Below are 24,099 nucleotides of genomic sequence, written 5' to 3'. Positions count from 1 at the left end.
ATATATAATATTAATTTTAATTATAATGTGCCAATGATAAACATAAGAAAAGAAAGATATAAAAAATATAACAAGTTACTACCACGAGATTAGTAATATTGAATGTGTGAGACAAAAGTCAATAAGTTTGAAATTTAACACCCCGTTCTTTTTTCTTTTTTTGTGTTTCAGGACTCCGGAGCAATGTCCTAGTGTGGTGTCTCTCTTAGCGGAGAGCTATAATCCTCATGTAAGGTACGGCGCAGCGATGGCCTTGGGTATTGCTTGTGCTGGTACTGGCTTGAAAGAAGCTATCGCTCTGTTGGACCCAATGACTAATGATCCTGTGAATTTCGTCAGGCAAGGCGCATTGATCGCTTCTGCCATGATTCTGATCCAGCAGACGGAATCGACGTGTGCCCGCGTTAAAGATTTTAGAGCATTGTATGCTAAGGTTGTTGTGGACAAACACGAGGATGTGATGGCTAAGTTTGGAGCAATTTTGGCGCAAGGGATCATCGATGCCGGTAAGTTTCTCTAGAGTTCCTTGCATGTGACACTCACAGAATCTCTGATTTTAATTTTAATTATATAGATATTCCAACAAATTTGAAATTATTTCTTTCCTGAGCATAAAAAAATCATTGGATTTCCTGTATTTTGTTAATTTTATTATTGCAACGCAGGGATCACCTTTATTCACTGGACTTCAATGAATCGTCGAATTATAGGTTTCAGATTCTGATCCATGGAAAACAAAATTTTTGCAGTATGAAATTTATTTTTTGAATGTTTGTACCTTAAAATTTTGATACTTGTACTTATACAGGACTCATACACGTGCTTTTGAATTCCTTAATTTTTAGGACTTGGAACTTTTCATTACTTTATCCTTAAACTTACATTCTTACTAATTTTGAAATATTTAATTTTTTTATTTTTAACAAAAGATCTTGTTATTCTAAATTTCTTGAAGCCCTAAAAATTTCGCGAATCTTAGAACGAGATATAAAATCAATGAGAAGTTCAATTGTGAAATATATATACGAGAGGACTTTCGCTTTTTCTTAGGTGGTCGTAATGTAACCGTATCTCTACAATCGCGTACGGGACACACGAACATGTTGGCGGTGGTCGGTGCCCTGGTATTCACTCAGTATTGGTACTGGTTTCCACTTGCGCATTGTTTGGCTCTGGCTTTCACGCCCACGTGTCTGATCGCCTTGAACGCTCAGCTAAAGATGCCTAAATTGGAGATCAAATCAAACGCTAGGCCAAGCATATATGCTTATCCTGCGCCTCTTGAAGAGAAAAAGAGAGAGGAACGAGAGAAAGTCACCACCGCTGTCCTTAGTATCGCGGCTCGTGCCAGGAGACGTGAGACTGAAAGAAAAGCCAGAGATTCTCATGAGAAGATGGAAGTGGTGAGTGATTAAAGGAAATGTCTGAAAAATTTCAGGAAGAAGTTCTCTTGTAATTTGTCTAAATTAATGAAAAAAAAAATGGCGGGAATAATTATAAATAATAATTATTTTTCAAGCGTAAATTATTATATATGTACTTTAACGAGATATCTTGAATTTTCGAATGTAAACTCTTGCGTTTTGAAGTTTTTGCACGCAGAAATTTTTGATATTTTCGATTCTTTAAATTTTCGAATATTTTTAACTCACCGAATTTATGGATCATGTATATCTTTTTATTATTAAATTCTCGTTTAAAGATTTATAAATGGATTTATTCGAATTTTATATATATTTTTGTCTTTGTGTATTTTTTGTTTTGTTTTGCGCATTTGTTTACATTGTATAGTATACATTGCGTATTTCATTGTTCTCATCTCTTGAGTTTCAAATTTCATTAAGCGAGAATAAAATCTTTTTTTTTTATCAAAGATTAATGCGTCTCTTTTATGCAAAGGATCAGATTGTTGATAAAAATATTAATAATCTATAAGTTTTCTCTATTTTACGATTCTAGCAACGTGATGATTTACATTATAAATTTATGACGAATAAAAGAGCACGCTAATAAATTTCAGCACTCGGCCACGTAAGAGAGAAAACAAACTAAATAAAAATTATAGGATCCACCTTCGGAGACGAAGGAGCTTCAAGAGGTAAAGGAAGCTGCATCGTCTTCGAAAGAAAAGGATGAGAAGAAGAAGGATGAGAAAGAGGCTAAGGAAACCAAAGAGAAGCCCGAGAAAAAGGTGGTGAAAGACGGTGATGAAAAGGAGAAGAAGGAGCCCGAGCCGAGTTTCGAGGTCCTCCAGAATCCTGCGCGAGTTCTACGTCAGCAATTGAAAGTCATTCAGCTGATCGAGAGTAGCCATTACACTCCCGTTAAAGATATTCAGATCGGTGGCATTGTCATGGTTAAGCACATGCAGACGGACACCGAGGAGGAACTCGTCGAGCCCGTCGCTGGTGAGTGATTGATCCTTTATTTTCTTTCATCACACGCACAAAACTTTCTTTCAGAAATTGATTGTAAAGAAAAGGCAATTTTAATTTATATTTATATATTTTAATTATATTTTTACATTACAATGGGAATAATTGTATCGAAAATTTCACGAGAGTGAAACAACAATTTTTGAACTATATAATTCTATTCGTATGATTATTAAAGATTGAGAGTCTTTGAAATTGTTATTGTTAATAATACTTTAGCACAGGCATGTTCGAGATAGTTATTAATCTTTTGAGGCTTTCGCGGGTATTTTCTTCTTCAGAGATGTCAAAGAGTTTGCGAATTATCGTCGTGTCGATGATCCATTGCTAATGCCAGCGTTTCGTCAATCTTGCCGTTTATTTTATTAGGGCGAGGAACACCCTATATAATATATAAATATTTATATATTAATTACCAGATTTCAAAACTAAAGAAAGAAAGCTTAATTGTTAATCTTTATTTATCTTTTATTCAAATATTCTTGATTAATAATTTAAGGGATTTTGCATCTATAAAAAATTAACAATGATCTATAATATGTTTTTAATATTGTTCAGATTATCATAGAAAAGATATATTTTACACAAATAAAATTATATACTCATATAAATGAACGGGTCAGAATTTCCGTTTATGTTTCGAAGTATCGAGTATGTGCTTGTAGAGTGTGCGCTTGAGCACTTCCGGTTTGTTTCAGCCTTTGGACCGAAGCCGGAAGAAGAGAAGGAAGCTGAGCCACCCGAGCCCTTTGAGTATACTGAAGATTGAACGCCGGAAATATGCGTCAGCCTGTCGTCCTGTCATCCATTATTCGCCATCGCGATGGCATTGCAATACGCTCGTCGTTACTTTTTATTAATGTTCTCGCGTTTCTTTTTTATATTTGGTTTCCTTTTGTGTGTCTATTTAATTAGCGGAATACTCTGCCAGCTGCAATAAAGCCGTTGCATCTCATGTTATTAGTCTCCTACCTTATAACTCTTTAATTAGGTTCCTAAGCAGAATCAAGAAGATTAATGAACGGCTCGTCTATTTAATTATTTACGAAGTTATGAATAGAAATTTGTAGAATGATGCAAAACATATATATTTAATTTTTTTTTTAATTCTAGAAATTAATTTTTATTAGCAAAAATAAAGGGTGGAAGAATATGATGGAAATAATTCATATATTACTGCGCATTGATTGTAAATAAATTGATAAATCCTTTTCTTATGAATTTTGTTATTTTATACATATACATTAATGAGTTACATTTTTATAGAGAATGAATTAATTGTAAATCATTTCTATATTTTCTTTATTGAACCAATAATTAATGTTTAATTTTCATATATGATTTTTTTCTATCAACAAAACTTTAATAAAATATTATTACATCACAGGGATTGTTTCATAATTTACTGTGCTTAATTAAGTCTTTAAACAAAGAATCAACAATATATTAAATGAATTACGATTTTTATTATTTACAGAAAGAATTTTTATAGAAAGGATAAGATATTAATGAAATAAATGTATGTATTTTATTTGTTTTTATTCGCAGGAAAAGATTACAATCAATTTTTATTAATAATATCACTTTTATTGTTTTTGCAATTTCGCTAAAATTACTCTTATAGGACGTAGTGCCAGTAAATAAATGGATTGTCAGCAAGTCCTCTGTGACAACTCCTCCGTTATTTCCTGTAAATCATTTATTAATAATTTAGATTTGCGGAGACGATCGCCGAGTCTCATCCTTATACGTCTGCTCGAGCACATTATTTTGAAAGTTAGCACGGAGCTTCCGCGAGACAATACATTCCATAATTCATTGTGCTCATCGTTAAAGTTTGACGCGGAGCTTACGGGTCACCCCGTAGACATGAATCTTCCTTGAAATACGCTTCCGCTTTCAGTCCCTGTCGCCTATAATGGTCAGCTCGTGTTCCGCTTCTCCGGCTGTCGCATTCGCCTTGATCGAGCGTGGGTCATAACGTCCGTCGGATGACTATAAGGGGGGAAGCAAGAGGAAAGAAGAGGAGGAGATGGACATCCTCTGGTTGCAGGATTGCAGCCCACGCACGTGTATATCCGCCACACGTGTTCCCGGAAGGTGCGAATTCCGCTCGACGTCAGTCGATAACACTCGACGTGAGGTCTCGTGAGAATCGAGAGTGGCTCGTTGGAAGTGATGTGTCGTCACGTCCTTTAATTTTCCACGTTGACTTTTCAAAGTAAGAAGGAAGCTTTGGGAAATCGAGAACTCAAGAATTTGCTATTTGCGTTACAAATTGATGAGAATACCGTTCTAGAGAAAATCCTGGTCTGACAAGTAAAAAAAATCTTACGAAAATTTCTAAATTACAATATAAAAGTGGGAACATTTTAGAGTTAATATCATTTGCTTCAAAATTGATGATTGAAAAAAAATTATGTTTCTCAGAAAAGGGGAATAATAACTATTTTTCAACTTGATAAAAAATTATTGACTAATCAAATAATATCGGCGAAAAGAATATGTTCTCAAAAGAAAGAACGTATTCTTGTGTTTTTAATATGATCAAATATCATTTTGATCATTATCGTTTTACAACCCTTAACTCTCCTTGCAATCTGAGTCTCTCTCTCGAAACAAGCGAATTTTCAAATTTCTCCGAAATACAAGAGAGCGAGAATCCCTAAAAAATATCCTGTTAAAAACTATTTGATAATGTAATAGAGATGTTGAAAAACCGCTGAATTTTTCCACATTTTTTCAGAATTTTTTTTTTTTTGAAAGTCTAGGACGATAAAAAAAAACAGATTGAAGAGTTAAAAAAATCATCCTTTTTAGTTGTGACAATTTCAATAACTTTTTAATGAAAATGAATTAATTCATTTTTAATAATTGGTAGAGTAATGTTCACTTAGCTCACGATAATAATTCGAAAATCATTTTTTTTTTTTAGTTGTGTTACAATTGATGCAAGGAAACGATGTGTCAAAAATCAGTGGATCTAAAAATTTGTGACATCAAAGTCTGCAAAAACAAAAAAGTTCTATCAATTTCACAAATTTCGAAATTTTGACATCCAATTTTACGGAAATTCTGAAATTCATACGGATAAAAATGTTCAGATGAAAAAATGAAGGTATATAGAATATGAAAATTTGTACACTGAAGGCTTTTTTTTAATCTATTCGATCTTTCTCTAATCTGAATATTGATTACTTTGGATCTAGGTTAAGGTGTTTAAAATAAATGAATTTACACAATGTAAAGGAATACACATGAATACAATTGGATGGGATATTTTTGTCACCTCACGGTGTCGGACACAAATTTCATTCCGGGTGTTGGATGGAATTTTGAATGAGTATATGGCGGCCGCAAAATTTGGATCAATACCCAAGTAAGGCATGAAACGCGCTAGTAAATGGTGTTGTAAAGTTGCTGAAACTCGCCCGACAAACTCGTCGATGCGGCAGTGCTTATCGTCTCGTCTCATCTCGTCTCTCTCGCGCCATGAAACGAAAGTAGTTTGCACATTTGCAAGAGCAGTTTGCAAGCCGAGGCAGCTTCTACGACGATGAACATGCTCGAGGTAAGAAAATAACCTGTTAGACGTGTACACATTACATCCATCCCCGGAAAACCCATAACGTTGGCATTTTCCACCGGAATTTGCAGTCATGTTTTCATTCGCGAAAATTAAAGGCGACATGTATAATTACTTTGTTGTCGCACGCAGCTAGTTGGATTTCCTCTCTACATCCCGCGCGGTGTACTGTATTATTTTTTACTTTACTTAAACACTCTTGACGTAAATAGAGAATGTGTAAAAACGAAAAGAATATGTAATGGTGATTAAAAATGGATTGAAAATGAAACAAAAGACCTACTTTTGAAAAAGGCCTACTTTTGCCAAAAAGATATAAGTAAAAGGAATAGCGTTGGACGTGATAAAATTTGTAAAAAATTTATGACATTTGGGGAACACTTGAAAATTTGACAAACTTGTACTCTTGTATTTATCCAAATTTTGATATTCTTGCTTAATTTTTGAGATGTTCCCTAAACAAACTTTTTAATAACTTTATCATACTCAGAAGGTAAAAATATACAAAAATACTATTCCTTTTGCTTACACCCTTTTAGGCAGAAATTGGTCTCATTTTAACGTACTTCTTTGATGTACGTTGTGTGGTAAAATAATTACTTCAAATTAAACTAAAAAAAAAAATAGCAGGCTATTCTTTAAAATGTACGTTGCACATTCGCTGCGTGTATTATTTAGCAATGATGAAGGCTCGGTATTTGGACTGTGACATTTAACGCGATTTTCGGGGACGGTTGTGGCATAAAGCCGCATTGAAACGACAGCCGGTTGAAGGGTTAGTCGGGAATTTACGAGGGAGCGCGTATGCCAAAACGGCGGACAACTGTTTCATAATATAGCGTCGCTTCATCTCATGCCGTTAATTTCACTCACAAACGAGAGAATATAGAATATCGCGGCGCGACGGTCCTCCTCCTTTCCGGACACAGGGACGTAGCCGATGAAAAACGGCGACGCGATGTATAGTTCTGTACAAATCCATCCTGCATCGAGAATGATCGATGAGCGACATTTCCCGCAAACAGCGATAAACTTTCGGCTATCGAGATTCGCGTCTGCCACCTGAGAGGGATTTTACGGGCGAAACCTCGCAATCTTTTAGTCGTTATGGAAAATTGAGTAGGATGTTCGCGTACAGAAGTATGTGTAGCAAAAAACTATCGCAGTTACATTCTAGCCGTTGTAAGCTGCTCGTGTATTCATATCTCTCTCTCTCTCTCTCTCTCTCTCTCTCTCTCTCTCTCTCTTTCAATGTATAATTTTTTAGAATAATGGAGCAAGTAAAAAATTTGCACAGGATAGAATAAAATACAATATCTCTAAACTGACGGTATTATTAAAAATATTAGTAATTTCTGTTGTAAAGGTAGATAAAATAAATTCTTTTTACACAAAATTTTATTCACGAAAAAGATAATTTGTTCATATATAATTTCTTTTTCATTATTAGTAAGAATGAGAAAGAGAACGAGAGTAATAAAATTTGTCTGACCAATAATTTGTCTTCATCTACTTGTTTAATATTCGTGAGAACAAATGAAGAAAGACTTCTTTTATACATTTTTATTTCAAGAAAAAAAAATTGATATTTACATAATTTAATTTAATAATTACAAATTAAAAATTAAAGTCCCTATTTATACATTTATCGATATTTATCGCGCGCATCGATATATATCTATTTATAACATATAGTTTATATTTAGGCTATAGAATTTCAGAAATAAATGTGCACATTTATCGATAAAAGTAAAGTGAATACGGATTTAATTAATTGAGGCGTGCCATGACGCCAAAACGTTGTAAGATTGCCAATATTGTGAAAATTCATTTTATCGTATGAATAGATTGTAATAGTGTATTCTGTCACACACTAATATTTATTAGCGTGAAAAAAGTGCTGCTAGAAGTGGAGAAAAATGACTAGTACAATTTAAAACGTTGTAAATTCATTTGTGCAACTGTTACTCTTATTTGAATTTACAACATTTTGACTTGCATTTTTATTTGGGCAACGTTTGGGAATTTTAACAATTTTAACAGGATTCTTTTTAGAATTGCTTAATTAAAAATTTTTGCAAAAATTAATTGCTCATATTTTTAGTTATTACAGTAATTTTTTTGTAGAATTTTCAAACATAATTTTCATGAAAATAAATTCTCCTTTTCTCTTCTGAACAATTGAAAAAAATGGCACTTTTTTTCAGACACGCCTGAATTATTAATATAAGGATGAGAAAGAGGACTAGAGTAGTAAAGTTTTACCAATAACTGTCTTCATCTGTTCATCTAATATCCGCGAGAACGTAATGAAAAGTAGAAGATAAAGAAAAATGAAAAGAAGGGGCAGTAAAAAGAAGATAACTAAAAGAAAGACTTTGATTAATAAAATAATTCTCGCGGTCACGTAAAAGAAATGGAAAATGCGACGGCTCACCTTCGAGTACATCAAGCTCAGAGGTAAACTGATCGCGATGCTGAGGATCCAGACGAAGGTGATCTTCAGCGTCACTCTTTTCTTCGTTTTGTTGCGTCCAAATTTCATCGGGTAGCGCAGGCTTAGATAGCGATCCACGCTTATCGTGCACAAATGCATTATGCTGGCGGTGCAGAATAGCACGTCGAGGCAAATCCAGGCGAGGCAATAAACCGACGGCAGCGGGAAGTATCCTGCGAAACAAAACGGCGAATGAGTATCTTGCTCGCTTGGAACGCGGCTAATTAAATCCTGGCTCAATTAGTGGCACCTTGGCTCGCCGAGAGATAAATTTCAATTACCCCGACATTCGTCCGCGCGGTATTTTATTTATGCGCAATAGTATTGCTGAATATATTTTTCGTATTAAACGGGTTTTAACATCGGGATGTACATCGACGTAACGGAATTAATACAACAATTAAAATTTTTATGTATTATACATAAAAAAAAAAGTGTACATATTTTTAGAAATTAATTTTCGCGTACCATTTTTCTGTTTAAACAAAAATATATGTGGAAAATGGACCGATACGTGAACAAAAAAAAAATACAAATAAATTGATCATTTTAAAAGTCTTATTAATCAGTTTTTGAATCGAAATTGAGACGTTAGACTCAAATCTACATACTAAGTATTATGAAATTTATAAGGATGCTTAAATGTAATTGTGGATATAGTTATAGGATATTTTTCCTTTGTTTGATATTAAATTCTTCTTAAATATTTGACTGTGCTTTAAACATTTGAAATTAAACATTGGAATACGAAGATTAAATTGTTATTGATCATTACATGTAACCTGGGTTCTTAATACGATATTATATCGAGATGACATCAATGTACAGGTTTCATGTATGATAACGGTAAATAAGCAATTTACATGCGTAATTTATTAAGTAAACTTCATAAAGAACGCGGTAATTTTCCTTTAATCTTCCCTAGATTGCATTCGAGGTAATTCGGGGCCATTCGATATTAAATTTTCAGTTTCTCTTGTCTGACGATATGTGGAAATAGTAATGTTATCACAAATAGAAAGTTGTTATCTCGAGATCGATGTTACAGTGATTTCATTCTTTTTTTGCGACCTTTAAACTTTGTTTAATAATTAATCTTTGTAGAGCTGTTATTCGAGTCTCAACTCGATGCTCTCGGGTTTTTTCAATTATTCATTTTTGCAAGCTGCCAAAGGCCATAATTGATACGCCCACTCTTCGTTATAATAAACGTTTTACTTCTAGCGGACGTGGCCGTGCAAAAAGTTTAGTTTGTCGAGCAACTTCCGGCTGTAAAACTTCTCCGCCAAAGGTTACTCGCTAATCATTTTGCGCGCGTAATTAATGAGTAATAAATATACTCGCTCTGTAATCTTCTTCACGGCCGTTCTTTCTACGATATAAATATTTCACTAGAATTTCATGGAATAAAGATTTAGTTTTAATAAGAAAATCTTATCTTAAAAATTTTAGATTAAACGCTTACCTAGAATTTCTTATTCGGAACAACTCGATTTCGCAACTCGATATCATTTTCTGGTATGTTCCAAACTCAGAGTTAAAAGATCTAATCTTAATAAAGATCCTGCTTATTTGGAATAAAATTAAGATTTAATTAAGATTGGGATTTAATTTATCTCTTTAAAATATTTCGACAATATTAACTTTCGGATATTGGAACGAGTTGTAAACGAGGGAAAGTCGTTTAAAGGATCAAAGGTATACGAGACAATAATGATTAACCTTTAACTATTAATTAAGCCTCTCTTTGACAGAGGCTTATTTAAATTTCGCCGGTTCGTGAAAATATTGCGTAGGGGTGGGTTTCTATGCGTTCCGTATAAGGACCGTGTCCCCGAGGAAGAGATGAAAGTACCGAAAGCGTAGACTCTGCAGGTAAAACGACAGGCGGTTAATGCACGAAGGAACGAGGGATTAACACAACTCCGCGTGTCGAACGAAATTACCGTCTCGTGCCCGCCGTGCAGCCCCCCAGAAACTGCATATTCATGTACGCCGCCGGATTATCCACCGTGTATACCGACGATCTAATATTTCGCTGCTTATTAATGCAGTCTCTGTATACTCCGTCGTGATTCTGACTGCTTGCAAAATCGTCAGTCGTCCCGGGAGATTTGCACGCGTAGTGTACGTCGTTTATTCCTAAAGAAAGCATCTACTTATGATTCATGTATGTACGTTATTGTAACTATTGCATATTATTGTATATGCAATTCATTTGTAGCGTAATATATTTGTTCAACCCGCATAGGAAAATAATGAAAAATATGAAATAAACTGAATTTTCCAATTAAGCGACATTCAGCTTAATTAAAATATAAAAAAATCCCGGCATTTTCGAAAAATCATAAATTAATTGTTTATCTATCTATCGTACGATTGACAAGTTTTTATATATGGAATTAAAAACGGAAAGCTTTTTCGGGGAATTAAATTTTACGAGAGTGTAAAAGTTAAACAGAAATTTATTACGTGGATATTATGATTAATGAAAGTAAATGTGTATATGCGTATTGCTACGCTGATAGAAAAGTGACAGTAAGTAAGCATTTTTTGAGGTAATGAGAGGAAATGGATTGTAAAGTCTATTATTCATGTTTTTGTGGAAAAACGACGTATATTGCTTATATGGTAAAATGTCACAACTTTGGTAAAGAAAGAAATTTATGCAACTCTGTACCAAGACTGCAACGTTCGTATTTTAAAAACTTATGACAGTTTGAAGCTCTTTGTGGACAGCCTCGATCGACCTCATTCGGAGTTTTACTTTTTATTTTGTAAATTACCCGTTCGATTTTTACGACACTTGGCTTATGGAATGATTTGACAACAGATGTATGCTTTCAAAGTTAAAAATAAAAAATTTAAAACGGTGAGTCCAATATGGCAAAAATAAATAATTTGATTTTGATTTTTGAAATTCAGTTTTACGAGAATTTTTGGTTACAAACGACAAGTTTCCAATTTTGCTCGATTTGAAACTCATTAGTTTCTCAGCTACGTAAACATTTAGTACTAAATGTTCCAAACTGTCTCCTCTAACTCTGATTATGAGCCTGTGACATTAGATCCTCTTTCATTGAAGGCACCAATTTACTGTCCTTTTGAAATTCGACATTTTCAAACTATATTCAAACTCAGCGATATCAAGAATCTTCTAAAATCGAATTTCACGATAACCAGATTATTTTGTCGAAATTTGAATTTTAGAATTCTGAAGACAGAAGAATTAAATTCAGCGAGCTTAAAAATCCTTAGAAAACGAGATTTTTAAGTTTCTTTAGGAGAAACTCTCATCCTCCTCAAAGAGTTAAAAAACACGTTATAATTAAAAGTAGGTATAACGTGAAAAGAAAGTGCATGTACTTATGCACTTATTCACTATCCTAATTAAAACGTTGTTTCATTCTTTAAAAAGAATTCAAAAAGTTTCTTTAATGCTTTACTGATATAATTTTTGGATGTGCTACTTTTCTTATTTTATAAGTACATATATATTCGATATCAATACAAAATATTTTAGTGTCCCTATTTTAGTAGCATCTAGATATTAATTATACTTTAAATAACCCTAACAAGAAAACGTTGGGATTCGACCGCAATAGTTTCCGAGCTAATAATACCGTGCGGAATTAGAGCAGCAATTATCTGCAATCTGTTATTGATTTGACGAAAGCTTTAGCTTAGACGATATTGACTTTTGCTGTCAAAATAATTTTATCTTTTTCTTACTTATTGACATTACACACACTATGGTAATTACTAATATCGATTGTTACTGATTATATTGACAATTCTTAATATTGACGTTTATAACTAACGGCAAATTTGATATCAAGAGGACGTTATCCTATTTGTTAACGAAACGGAATTTTGATCGAGTGAAATGAATCGTTATCTCGGATAAACGTTGGACTGCCATGAAACGAGACAGAAATTTCGAGACAATAGCTGGGGTTTGCCGAAAAACCAATTCGAAATTCGAGTATCGTGCATGCGTTCGGTGTGAATTTACTTTGGAAAAATATGAAATTTTTCGAAGCGATAACGGATCGGCTGATGTGTGTGGGCTTGGCACTTGTTTTTGCTTGTATGTGTTTGTACAAGCTCCGTCTGTCCGTCGTGTCGTGTTTCCGTTTTTCCTTCACAACGTGATTGCGGTGAGCAATGTAAGTATCAAGACACCAACTAATTAACGAGCAGGACAAGGCTCTCTTTATACAACGACTCGCAAGCAACCGCATAGCATTCAATGCAACTGCATAATATTTCGCGTGACTTGTCTATTTAAAGCCTATATATATATTGAAACGAGAGGGGATCGAAGTTATAAATTCATGTCATTTTATTCATTTTCGTAAGCGATAGCTAATTCGATATTTAAATTCGACTTCCTTGTTGCTTTATGAATTTTTTTATTAATTTCAACGTAAACTGCCTGTTTTCGATTTATGAGGATGTATTACCGGTTCGAGAAACAAGTTTGAAATTGGAAAGGTGTATTTAATATTTACTTTCCATATAAAAATGAATACTAATACTTATTCATATGAAACGATTGTTTCAATAACATCATATATTTATTTAATAACATATTTTTATATGAAAAGTATAAATATTAACTCAAGCAGAAAAACAAGTTATCATCATCAAAATCATGTCAAAATGACTGCAAAGTGATCACTAAAAGTCACTTTTCAATCATTTACGATTCATTTTAATATTATTTTGACATTATATTTGATGTTACATACCTGTATATTTTCGGACAATCACTCGCATCTCAATTAGAGTTGTTACATTTATAATAAAAGTTCAAATTATCGAATATTTTCTCTTTTTGGAATGAAAATCTAACTGGACAAAATCGGACGGAAATGATAATCATAAAGCTAGATTAAATACAAAATTTAATGAAAAATTAGTTACGAAATATTATTTTCCAATAATTTTGAAAACACAGTTTGATTGAATAAAATAATAAATTATTAATATTTAATATAATAATACATGTTATTACTGAACGCAAAATTAAATTACGTTTTATACATATGACATTTAACATTTGTTATAAATATTTTGTTAAAACATTTTACGCGTTTAACAATGTTAAAATAAAAAAAACGTTTAACTTTTGAAATAAAATATACATATATTTTTTAACAAATATATATAAAATCTACTAATTAACAAATATATAATATATATAATATAAAATATATATCGCGTTGAGTAATAAAAGTACTTTAGTAAGAAAAACAAAATTTCCGATATAAATCCTAGGAGATATACTATTATATTCATTGGATGCTTAAAATGGGGAAATATCACTGAAAATACTGTTTATAAATTTTTTCCGGGGGGAGGGGGGAGGGGGGGTGGGTGTAAATTTTATTTTATTAACTGGATGTATTTAAAAACCGGACGTGTAATGTCCAATTTGATTGATTGTCAAATCAGACTTCTGAAATCCGGGTCAAACCGTACAAATTATTGGCAACTCTATTAACTTGACTCGCGTGAAGTTGATTCTCGTTACGCCCGATGACTAATGGAACGCAGCGGGTCAATCGTGTCGTGTCTGAGACGATCGGCGTGTCATTGCGACGTTCATCAGTAAATGTAGTCACAATTGTATGATCCCCTATTTCAATATATACTCGTCGTTTGCATAATATCGATTCGGCGTTCGTGCATCAATTCGTTAAAATTCACCGGAAATTAATCGCGCAAATATAATCGATAATATATAGCGAGCGCAAAAAGTATTCGTACAAGGGAATTTTTATAAAAAAGTCTTATTTGTAGAAAATAAGAAGACATTAATTAGCGATTTTATACAATGAATACATTCTGTTCTAACATAAACAAACGAGCTTCGCATGTATTTCTGATTTTAAAAGCCAAATTTTTTTCTTTTCGACTGTGCGAATACTTTTTGAGCATCCAAATAATACAATTTTTAATTTTCGCTTATTTCTCGGACATAATTTTAAAAGACATACAGTCTGTTTTATTCTTTATGAATAAATTTTTAATTAAATAAAAAATCGTCAATCAAACGTCAAATCGACGTCAAATTGATGCTGAAATGATCATATTGATATCGACTTGACATCAATTCGATGACTCGTTTCTCGCTGAATAATATTTACTTTTTAAAAATAAAAGTTTTTTTAAAAAATATTTTCTCTGTGAATATTTTTTGCACTCACTGTATGCATAAACGACGGTCGCGTTTTCGGACTGTTCTTGGCGACATTCATCCTTGATATTATTATTAGATTAATCCGTACATTTCTTCGTCGGAAAGATGATGTATTATTTCGTAAAGCGAGATAATAATTGTCTCTAAATCATAACGAGATAAGTACGTCGCTCATTTGTATATGACACAACTTGCAAAAAATGAAGAGTTTTCTGGAAAATAAGTTTGAATATATATATATATATATTTTTTTTTTGCTTGCACATTTTTTGTATCTTTGTTCTCCTTCTTCAATGCCTACATATATATTTATTTCATTGTAATATAATTAATTTTCAATGCAATTTTGTTGTAATAATAATCGATTATTATAGAGAAAAAAATTTGTACTTTTAAAATACTTTTTTTTTTTTCTTACGTTCCCGTTCTTTTGTTGTAAACGATTTAAAAAAATGACAGTTTTGAATTATAGCAAATGAGCGATATGGACGATATTCAAAGTTCTTAAGAAAGTTCTCGCGCTACTTCCTAGTCGAACTAGACAGTTTATTCACAATAATATGTGAAATGATTAAAATAATGAAATAAAGTGATTATATACATAATTATTGTTAATTTTACATGTTACTCATTTGATTTGTACACGCTTCGTCCATTTGACATATATTCTAGCTTTTTTTATTGAAGAATATAAATTTCTTGTAAAATACATGATCAGTTTAAATGAAACTTTATGAGAACAAACTCAAGTGTTTACTTTATAATTACAACGATTTTTATTGCTGCCTTATACGTAAATGCTCAGTTTAAAAGAGAATAAGGTATATCTTCAACTTTTAATGTAAAATTTTATAAATTTAAAATTCAACTTCAAAATGATAAAAGCCAATAAGATTATTTTTCCTAGATATTATTGATATTAACTTTTGCATTATATGTATTATAGATTTGTTTTATATTTTATCAAACGCGAGAATTTCCTTAAGACAATTTTGAGTAAAGCCTTGAGATGTCATAAGCCAAGCACCTGTTTTCATAGTTCATTCTCATTTTAAGATCACCTTAGGCTGCGTTTGGAAATATCACCTCAGTTGAGTGACTGCTCGCTGTTATTATTAGTGATGATCTTTTAGATCATCCAATCAGCATTTTAGATCTGAGTAGAAGAGTACATCAATAGCAGCGAGTGCATTCAATAACTGCTGAACGCAGACAGTATTAAACTAGAATAAGATGATATACGGGAGCACCCGGGAGCATAATGTCTAAGATGCTATAAATGCGGTTGATTGGTTCGTAACGATCTAAGACAATCTTAAATATAAGAATCGATCGACTACAGAGTCGTATTCGCATCATTAGACATTATTTAAGATAATTTTAAAATAAGAACGGATTACCGGCCTACAGTGAGTACAAAAAGTATTCGTACAGAGAAAATATTTAAAAAAAAAAAACTATTTTTAAAAAGTAAATATTATCCAGCGAGAAATGAGTCGTCGAATTGATGTCGATTCGATATAAATTCGATGATTTTAACATCAATTTGACGTCGATTCGATCGATTTTAATAATCATTTCTCGTTGGATAATTAACAATTTATTCTTTATAAAGAATAAAATAGTATGTTTCTTAAAATTATATATACCAAAATGATGTGTATTAATTATACAAAATATATCATCCGAGAAATAAGCGAAAATTAAAAATTGTATTTGTTTGAATGCTCAGAAAGTATTCGTACAGATGAGAAATTTAGCTTCTAAAATCAGGAATACATGCAAAGCTCGTTTGTTTATATTAGAACAGAATGTATTCATTGTATAAAATTGCTAATTAATGTTTATTTTCTACAAATAAGACTTTTTTTTTATATTAATAAATTTCCTTGTACAAATACTTTTTGCTCTCACTGTATGTACACCGGCAAGAATGGTGTCTCCTAGCGTTCGGCATCACATTATATCATATTTTTTTTATTTACTTTACTAAATGTTTCTTAAATTTAACTGTAAATTTTAATTTTGCGATACAAAATATTAACCTCATTTGCGCACTGCAAATTTAGAAATGCATGCAAAGCTACTACAATGAGTCTCAAAATTACACATAGTGTTGTAATTATGCACACAAATTTTTTACGATTAGGTATTACAAATTTTTATGCAATTATAACGTTTTGTGCACAATAAAAGCATTATTATGAATATCGGCGAGCGAAAGACACCGGGAGCCAGCATGATCGTCCAATTACGCTTTCTCTCTCAATCGTGCGCCTTGCGCTAAGAACAGAAAATCGGAGGATCCCTCTCCCCCCCCCCCACTACTTTCTCTGCTTCCTTGCCTCCTTCGCGTTTCCCGTAACACCTGGGTTGGCAAGTCTCGGGAAATTTCCTGAGATTCAATGAAATTTAATGAATTGATAGGAAAACAAAATTTTAGTTCGAAATCTACTGAAATTTTTAAACTTTTCCAGTATTTAAGGAAAAATATCAGAAAATTTTATAATTTTTTAAATACGAAAAAAAGTTACAACACAATTGTTGAATGAAATGTATAAAACTACATTTTGCATTTACATATACTACTTTGCAACTACATGTTGAGCGTCGTAGAGATTCTCTAACGAATTTCAATAGATTACTTATAGATGTCGCAGTCGCCGTTCGGCGCATTACAGAGGTCCTATTCTTATCGGACAAATATCGCATACAAAAATAGCAATTCCGTATACAATCGACCAATCACAATCCCTGAACCTGTCATTTTCATGTGCAAAAATTATTCATATGTGCTCAAAAATAGGAGTCCTGATCTGTTTTCTATACTTAAACTAGTGTATGTACATACATGATGATAATAAGTTAACATACAAATTTAAAGTTTCTATTTCTATTAAATAAATGTGATCTCAAATTTGATGTGATATTACTTTGTTAAGTTTGTTGGAAGTATATTTCTTTCTAAAAATGTTTACGTCTGAAAATATTTTAATATATTTTAATTTGTTTTTAGTTATATAACTCGCAACATTATATAAATAATGCTATATTTGTGAAGTACTTTTAAAATAAAATAATTTGTTTACATTCCAATTTGTGCCATTATTTATTAAACATACATAAAATAAAAAAACAATTTTTGGAAATTTTTTCTCAGAAATTTTCTCACTTTTCCCTAAATTTTTATAAAATTTTCTACTTTTTCAGGAATTTCTCGGGAATATTTCTCACATTTTATTTTCAAGAATTTTTCGAAATTTTAAAGAAGAGAATTATTTTTTTCGACTTGGCAACTCTGAGTAACACGTATGTGTGCGAATACGTAGAGGACACCATTCCTGCCGGTATACATGTGTGTACATACACAGGTGTAAGAAATTTACTACTTACTAGATATAGACACAACAGAGATACCAACAGCGTTGTCAGAGCTGTGACAGAACGGCTCAGTGACAGAACGAAAGTCTACCAAATTGGAGGAAAGAACAGGATCGAGACGAGGAGGAGCGTTCCGATTTTTCTCTGTGTCGTCAATTGTTCACACAGGTACTGTGTATTCCGATAATCCTTTGGTCTGTTTTCTGTTCCTGCACTGTTAGAAGTCTCTTTCTCGCTTTAAACAAGTATCAAACGTATACCTATCTCACTTTAAGTTCTAAAAGTGTACACTGGTTCAGCCACAGAAAACCGACCTGTTGTTTCGAAAAGTGCACAAAGGGCGATAACGTTGCAGCGAATGACGCGTGGTGTGTGAAGTTGGCCGCACAATTTTCAAACTCTCTTCCTCCGCCGTTTGTTTTAACCCGATAAATGTCTCGCACGTAATGTAATGTAACCTTTTTTCCCCGCGATGTTCTTCCGTCGCGGTCGTCGTAACTGGTTGTAACGAAGTCCGCGTCGCGTACGGTCAACATCGGGAGTGCCGTGTAAAGTGCCGTGCGACCGTAATTTAATAAACCGTCTTTTTCATCGAGTGAACGGCGTTGCGTTGCGTCGCGTCGGTGGCGTCGGTGCACGAAAGGAGGAACGGCGAAGGAAATCGGAGAGGAGGAGCAGCAGACCTGGATGGCGTCGGGCAACGGCGGTAAGTAAATTATTGCTTACGTACTATTTGTTCTTCGCGAGCTTTATCGTTCTCTCGGATCGCTTATTCGAACGGTTCGCAGGAATTGGAGAGAACAACTTTCGTTCGGAACGTTATTAGTTTACGAGAAGATGACAGTTATTCTATTAAGTATTCACTTGAAGGAGAGATACAAATAAGAAAATGTAACGTCCGCAAGAAATATTTCTTAAAGTATTGGATGAGTGCACAACTTTGTGTCTGATTAATAAACATTTTTTTATGTAAATTCGGGACGTAATATTTTATTCAAACTTGTACAATTATACTATTCGAAAGAACAAAGTTCAGAATTTGTTTTTGAATTATGATTTTTGTGATTTTTGTTAACGAAATGTCAAATTTTTGATATTCAAAAAATTTTACGAATCTTTTTAAAATATAATAATTTTTGTAAATAAGACTTTAAACTTTCGCGTTAGAAGTCGAAAATTTTTGCAAATTTTTTTTGGACAGGTCCATCAAGTGAGGAGAAAATTTCCAATTTTATCCAGCTCTTCTGTATGTAAAAATTACTAAACTGAAATGGAAACTCAAAAAAACATAGTGACCTTTCGAAAGTAGGAGTTTTAGTTTTTTTTAAACTCTTTTTTAAAATTTAAATTTCATTTATTTTTAACGAAGTTGCTGAATTTTGAATAATAAATGCGCGTGCACGAATTTTTGCGCTCACTCATGCTATTCATTTTGAGTGCTACTATAATTTGGATCGCTTTTATTCCAACATACATTCATACAGGATTGGAGAGAAAAATTTTCGTTCGAAATGATACAACTTGTGTGTTGTATATAAGGACGTTTTCTGGGATTATTATATATAGTTATTTTATTAAATATATAATATTTTACTTAAAAGAAAATAAAAAACAAATCGAACGCTCGCAACGAATACTTTTTAAAATATTATTTCGAATTCTATTATAATTTAGGTCAGACTTTATATGTTGCAGATCTCAACGTAGCTACGATGCAGTTACAACTCCGCTGTTGCGCATCGAATCGGTGAGTTGTCTTTTATCTTAATCAGAAGTAATGGAACTATGTGTGCTGCAGATGGATGTAACATATCATAGATCCTGCCTCGTTTGTATTTAAATCCTTCCATCGCGTCGTTAGTTTGGCAAGTTTAATATCACAGTTACATCGAGGAAAGTTTCTTTTTCATCAAAATTGATATAAGAAATAAGAAAGTAAATAGTGCACTCGACGTGAATATCTCTAAGGTAAGGTGTTAAACACTTCGAGGAAATAATGGAGGGCATGTGCTCTCAATGCTTGTTTTTGCGGCAGACAGCGTGTTGTCTCGCATGTTGTACGCGAGGTTGTCTCTCGCCTGCAAGACTGCAAGTATTATAGGCGAGTTGTACTTTTTGTCACATTAGCCTTCGAAACGCGATCGCAGCAGTAACTTACTGCGAGACGTCATCGATTATCAACGGATCGATAATTGGAGAGGTGAAAATGGAGATGATTGCGCGACACATTTTTCTACGGAATTTATCTTAGAATACTCTGGAGAAAAGAGAGATCTCTATGAGGAGGACAGGATGACAAAAACCTTGACAAAAACGTTTGGCCACAAACCTTTATGTATTTATCAATTTATCATTTTGATGTAGGTATTTGTCGCCATTTTGACGTCCAAATGACGACAAATAATGTCACTTTGTTATGTCTGAATAGTAAAGTGTATTAAAAACAAAAATAAATAATCTGGAGTGTTATAGTTGCTTTTCAATTAAATATCAAAAAGACTCTCTACCAAAAGACTCTCCATCATTTCCGAAAAACTTTAAAGCTTAAATTGTATCAAAGCTAAAGGTCGAGTAGTTTGAATATTACTCTCCAAATCTGAATCAGTGAATGAAATGTGAGATCCCTAACTTAACTAATCTTTGGTTGAAATGGTGTGATCTAACTAATCTTGCTTTAGTGCTGAAATTTAATGAATATGGCATTGAAAGATTGGAATTAACTAAAATTAATTAAATATTGATATTGCAAATATCAATATTTTAATTGTATAATGTTCAAACATGTTTTTCCTTTTTTAGTTAAATTTCACTGATTATCAGTGCAAAGTATGTCACTTGGTAATTAGTGATTATCCACTGATTCAGATTTAAATAATTATTATTTTTGGTATTTAATAAGATTTAACTAACATTCGATTTTTTAAATAGATAAACACCAAACTTTTGGCCAAACTTTTTTGTAAAATGAAATAAAAACTAACGAATCCTTTTACTTTTTTATGAAGTTAAATAAAAATATAATTTTGAAACTCCGAGAATAAATTAAATCTACTTATACATACAAGCCTTTGATTGTAAGTAATACATTTATAAGACGATCAGAAATAATTCGCAAACAATTGAAATGTAAAGTGCAGTTAACTTTCTTGATAAGTATATTGAAATTGTTGGCGAATTATTTCTTATCGCCTTATAAATATATTATTTACGCGAAATAATAACTGTAGAGACTTATATAAGTAATTTTATTTATATTCAACTTTTATTAGTATCATGTATACGTATTCATATCGAATTTTACACGTGATGAAGTTTAATTCGCGAAAAAGCTCTTTATCTTCTACTATAGGAAAATTGAAACTGTCAATCACGGAAAATAGTATTGATTAATAAATTAGTTTATAATAATTAGAATGGCTTTGAGCTTGTTTTTTTTTTTTTAGTTCATTCTACTTAATTAAACTGGATTCTCATTAATTGAAGTTTATTTTTTTACAGTTTCTCTCTCACGCTTTGTATTATTTTTTACGCAAATAAAAAAATTACGTTATGCAAATGAAAAAAGATTGGTCATGCAGCATTTTATATTTTTATATTTTTCTCTATTTTCTGGAAATATTTCTAGAGCAAATGTACGCTTCAAATCAGTCTAACAATTTGAATTTTCTTAATTAAAGTACTTTACTTCTTGCAAATAATCGAATAATTTAACGTCAGTTTAGTTAATCAACTTAAACTCATTTAATTTCAACTGTCCCTCATATCAGTGGAGTTAGCCTTCGTGGAGTTACTTTTTCAAAATTTAAAAAAAAGTTAGCAGAGTTCTGGCTGCTTTCTGAAAAGTTCTAGAGTTCTCAATCAATTTTAGAACGAGTCCAGTCGATTAAACCGGTAAAAACACCATTTAGAAAGAAATGGCGGAGGGAGAGGAGGCCAACTTCACCGATTCTGTAACTTTGTCCCTCGACGATAAATAAATTAATTTAAGCCAATTGAAACTTCATTCCTTTTGTCAAATTGGATATCTTTCAAATTTGTTTTCGCACCGCATATCGATGTCTTTATTCGAGGGCGATACGACGAGAAGCTCTCAAGATTGCTCGGGGCGATCTCGCGGGACGGCGCCGAGCTGAAGCTGCGGACTTTTCGCGAAAGCACCGCGAACGTGCCGCGTATCTCGGGGTGAGTTTTCCTAAAGTTATGCGAAACACGCCAAGCGAGTTTGCTGTTTGATCGGTATATGACGCTCGCATCTATCTTTGCTTGCTCTCTTGCCGCTGCATTATTAAGACGTGACCTATCCGAAGAAAATTCCGGTGTTATCAGCGGTGATAAGCTAATTACAACAAGTCCGAGAAGCACTTTTCGCGTTCAATTTACTCGCTGCCTCCATTGTTTGTCTTTACTTCGTTCCCGAACTTTAATCTTCCTTTCATCGTCAATCTTTGCAATCTGACAAATTCCCTTAATGCATCAATTTCATTGAGATATTATATTCTGCCATTTTATCGCTTGATGAAGTCATTTATATCGGTTTTGCAAAGACAATTAGAAGGAGTAGATGCATTGATATCATTGGAGAATTATGTATATCGAAGAATTGAAACAAATCTTTTTAATGGAGATTGTTTGGGAAAGTAATTATAATCCGACCCAAGTGAATGCAAAAGAATTTTATATTGAATAGTTAACTTTTAATTCCAATGAAATCCTTCCGAGAGAAAGTTGAAAATAGATTCAGTCAATTTATAAAATTAATTACTTTCTGTCTAATTTCCTTCTGTAATTAAGCTGTTAGAAAATTAATTAGTTTGTGTCTATAATCTTTTATGCTCACTCGATTAATGAGGAACGTTTCAAGTCTATAATCTTAATTTTGTCTATCCTAATGTTTTTAAATATCGAGGGGAATAAAAGGTCCCTTGTGAATTTTTTTAATAATATATAACATTTGCACTGTCAATACTCGGTTAATTTTGTCAAATTGTCCGTGAAATTCTGCGGGTGTTACATATTTTGTAGAGATAATCTCAATCGCAATATTGACGTTTACCTAACAGAAGGCAATTTGAGAATTAAATTTCGATGAATTCCAATAATTGCACGAACGACGATCGAAATTCGATATCCTCTCTCTACCATCATATTTCCGTTTAATGTCGAGTCAATTTGGCATTTTTTGTGCTTCAAATTTATCTGGAGACCTTTCGCAGATCAGGCTATTGCATGACTCAAACTTTTTTTTCTCGTCCTGTATAATATCTCGCAGTAAGTTTGAAGGATTCGCGGATTTAACAATGCGAGGATTACGATAAGAGAGATAAGAGAACAGTCAGGAATAATAGGATTTCGGACTGAAAAGAAAAATTCAATCTATACCTGCGTATAGAGGGTGTCTCAAGCTCAGTTTATTAGCTTACCATTTCACATTCATAGTGATATTATCGTAATTGCAATTATGTTTTATTAAAAAAGAAAGATTGTGTGCATTTGAAATAAATAAATGTTTAAAACTTGCTATTCTTAATAATATTCTAACAAGTATTTCAAATTATAAAACTTTTCTCTTTATTATTTCAGTTGTTGGTTGGAAATAGTTTGTGCTCTTTTTGGAAATGGCATTTTCAGTAAACATGAGATACTAGAACCGACTTTCTCGACCTATGCTCTTTTTGAGGAAAATTCAAATGTTCTCGGACGTGCGAGGAATATCCGGGACACTGTGTACATCGGTCTGCATTCCAATCTACATGGGTGAAGGTAGAAATCGATTAAAAGTGAAGTAGAATACGAATAGGAATTAATTTGAAGGTATCGCACGAGGTAGTGGATTTTGAGAATTCGCAGAATCGCGCGAGCATCGCAATATCGAGGTAATTCGAAGATTCGACACGATTCGTATGCTCAATCGCGATACTCTATGTGTACATGTAAAAATACAGTCGCACCGCTGCGCTATATCGATTGCCGACTCTACCTGGTGCACTTTTAT

General features: G+C 32.7%; 2 protein-coding genes across 2 annotated transcripts in view; one reads left to right on the top strand and one right to left on the bottom strand.

Annotated features, from left to right (window-relative positions):
• The window catches only part of LOC108691747 (26S proteasome non-ATPase regulatory subunit 1), a 50,516-nt gene extending 46,864 nt beyond the window's left edge, over positions 1-3,652 (top strand). Inside the window, exons 10-13 of the mRNA XM_018199631.1 lie at positions 172-506; positions 1,051-1,403; positions 2,066-2,408; positions 3,134-3,652. Of these exons, the coding sequence (XP_018055120.1) occupies positions 172-506; positions 1,051-1,403; positions 2,066-2,408; positions 3,134-3,204 (1,102 nt within the window). The 3' untranslated portion in view covers positions 3,205-3,652. The remainder of the gene's footprint in view (positions 1-171; positions 507-1,050; positions 1,404-2,065; positions 2,409-3,133) is intronic.
• Positions 3,653-4,430: 778 nt separating this feature from the next.
• The window catches only part of LOC108691752 (5-hydroxytryptamine receptor 2A), a 36,730-nt gene continuing 17,061 nt past the window's right edge, over positions 4,431-24,099 (bottom strand). Inside the window, exons 2-3 of the mRNA XM_018199635.1 lie at positions 8,459-8,691; positions 4,431-4,697 (exon numbers count right to left, since the gene is read on the bottom strand). Coding sequence (XP_018055124.1) covers positions 4,431-4,697; positions 8,459-8,691 — 500 coding nt within the window. The remainder of the gene's footprint in view (positions 4,698-8,458; positions 8,692-24,099) is intronic.

The sequence above is a fragment of the Atta colombica genome, unplaced genomic scaffold (assembly GCF_001594045.1).
Source record: "Atta colombica isolate Treedump-2 unplaced genomic scaffold, Acol1.0 scaffold51, whole genome shotgun sequence".
Lineage (NCBI taxonomy): Eukaryota > Metazoa > Arthropoda > Insecta > Hymenoptera > Formicidae > Atta > Atta colombica.
This window is presented reverse-complemented; position numbering and strand designations above follow the sequence as displayed.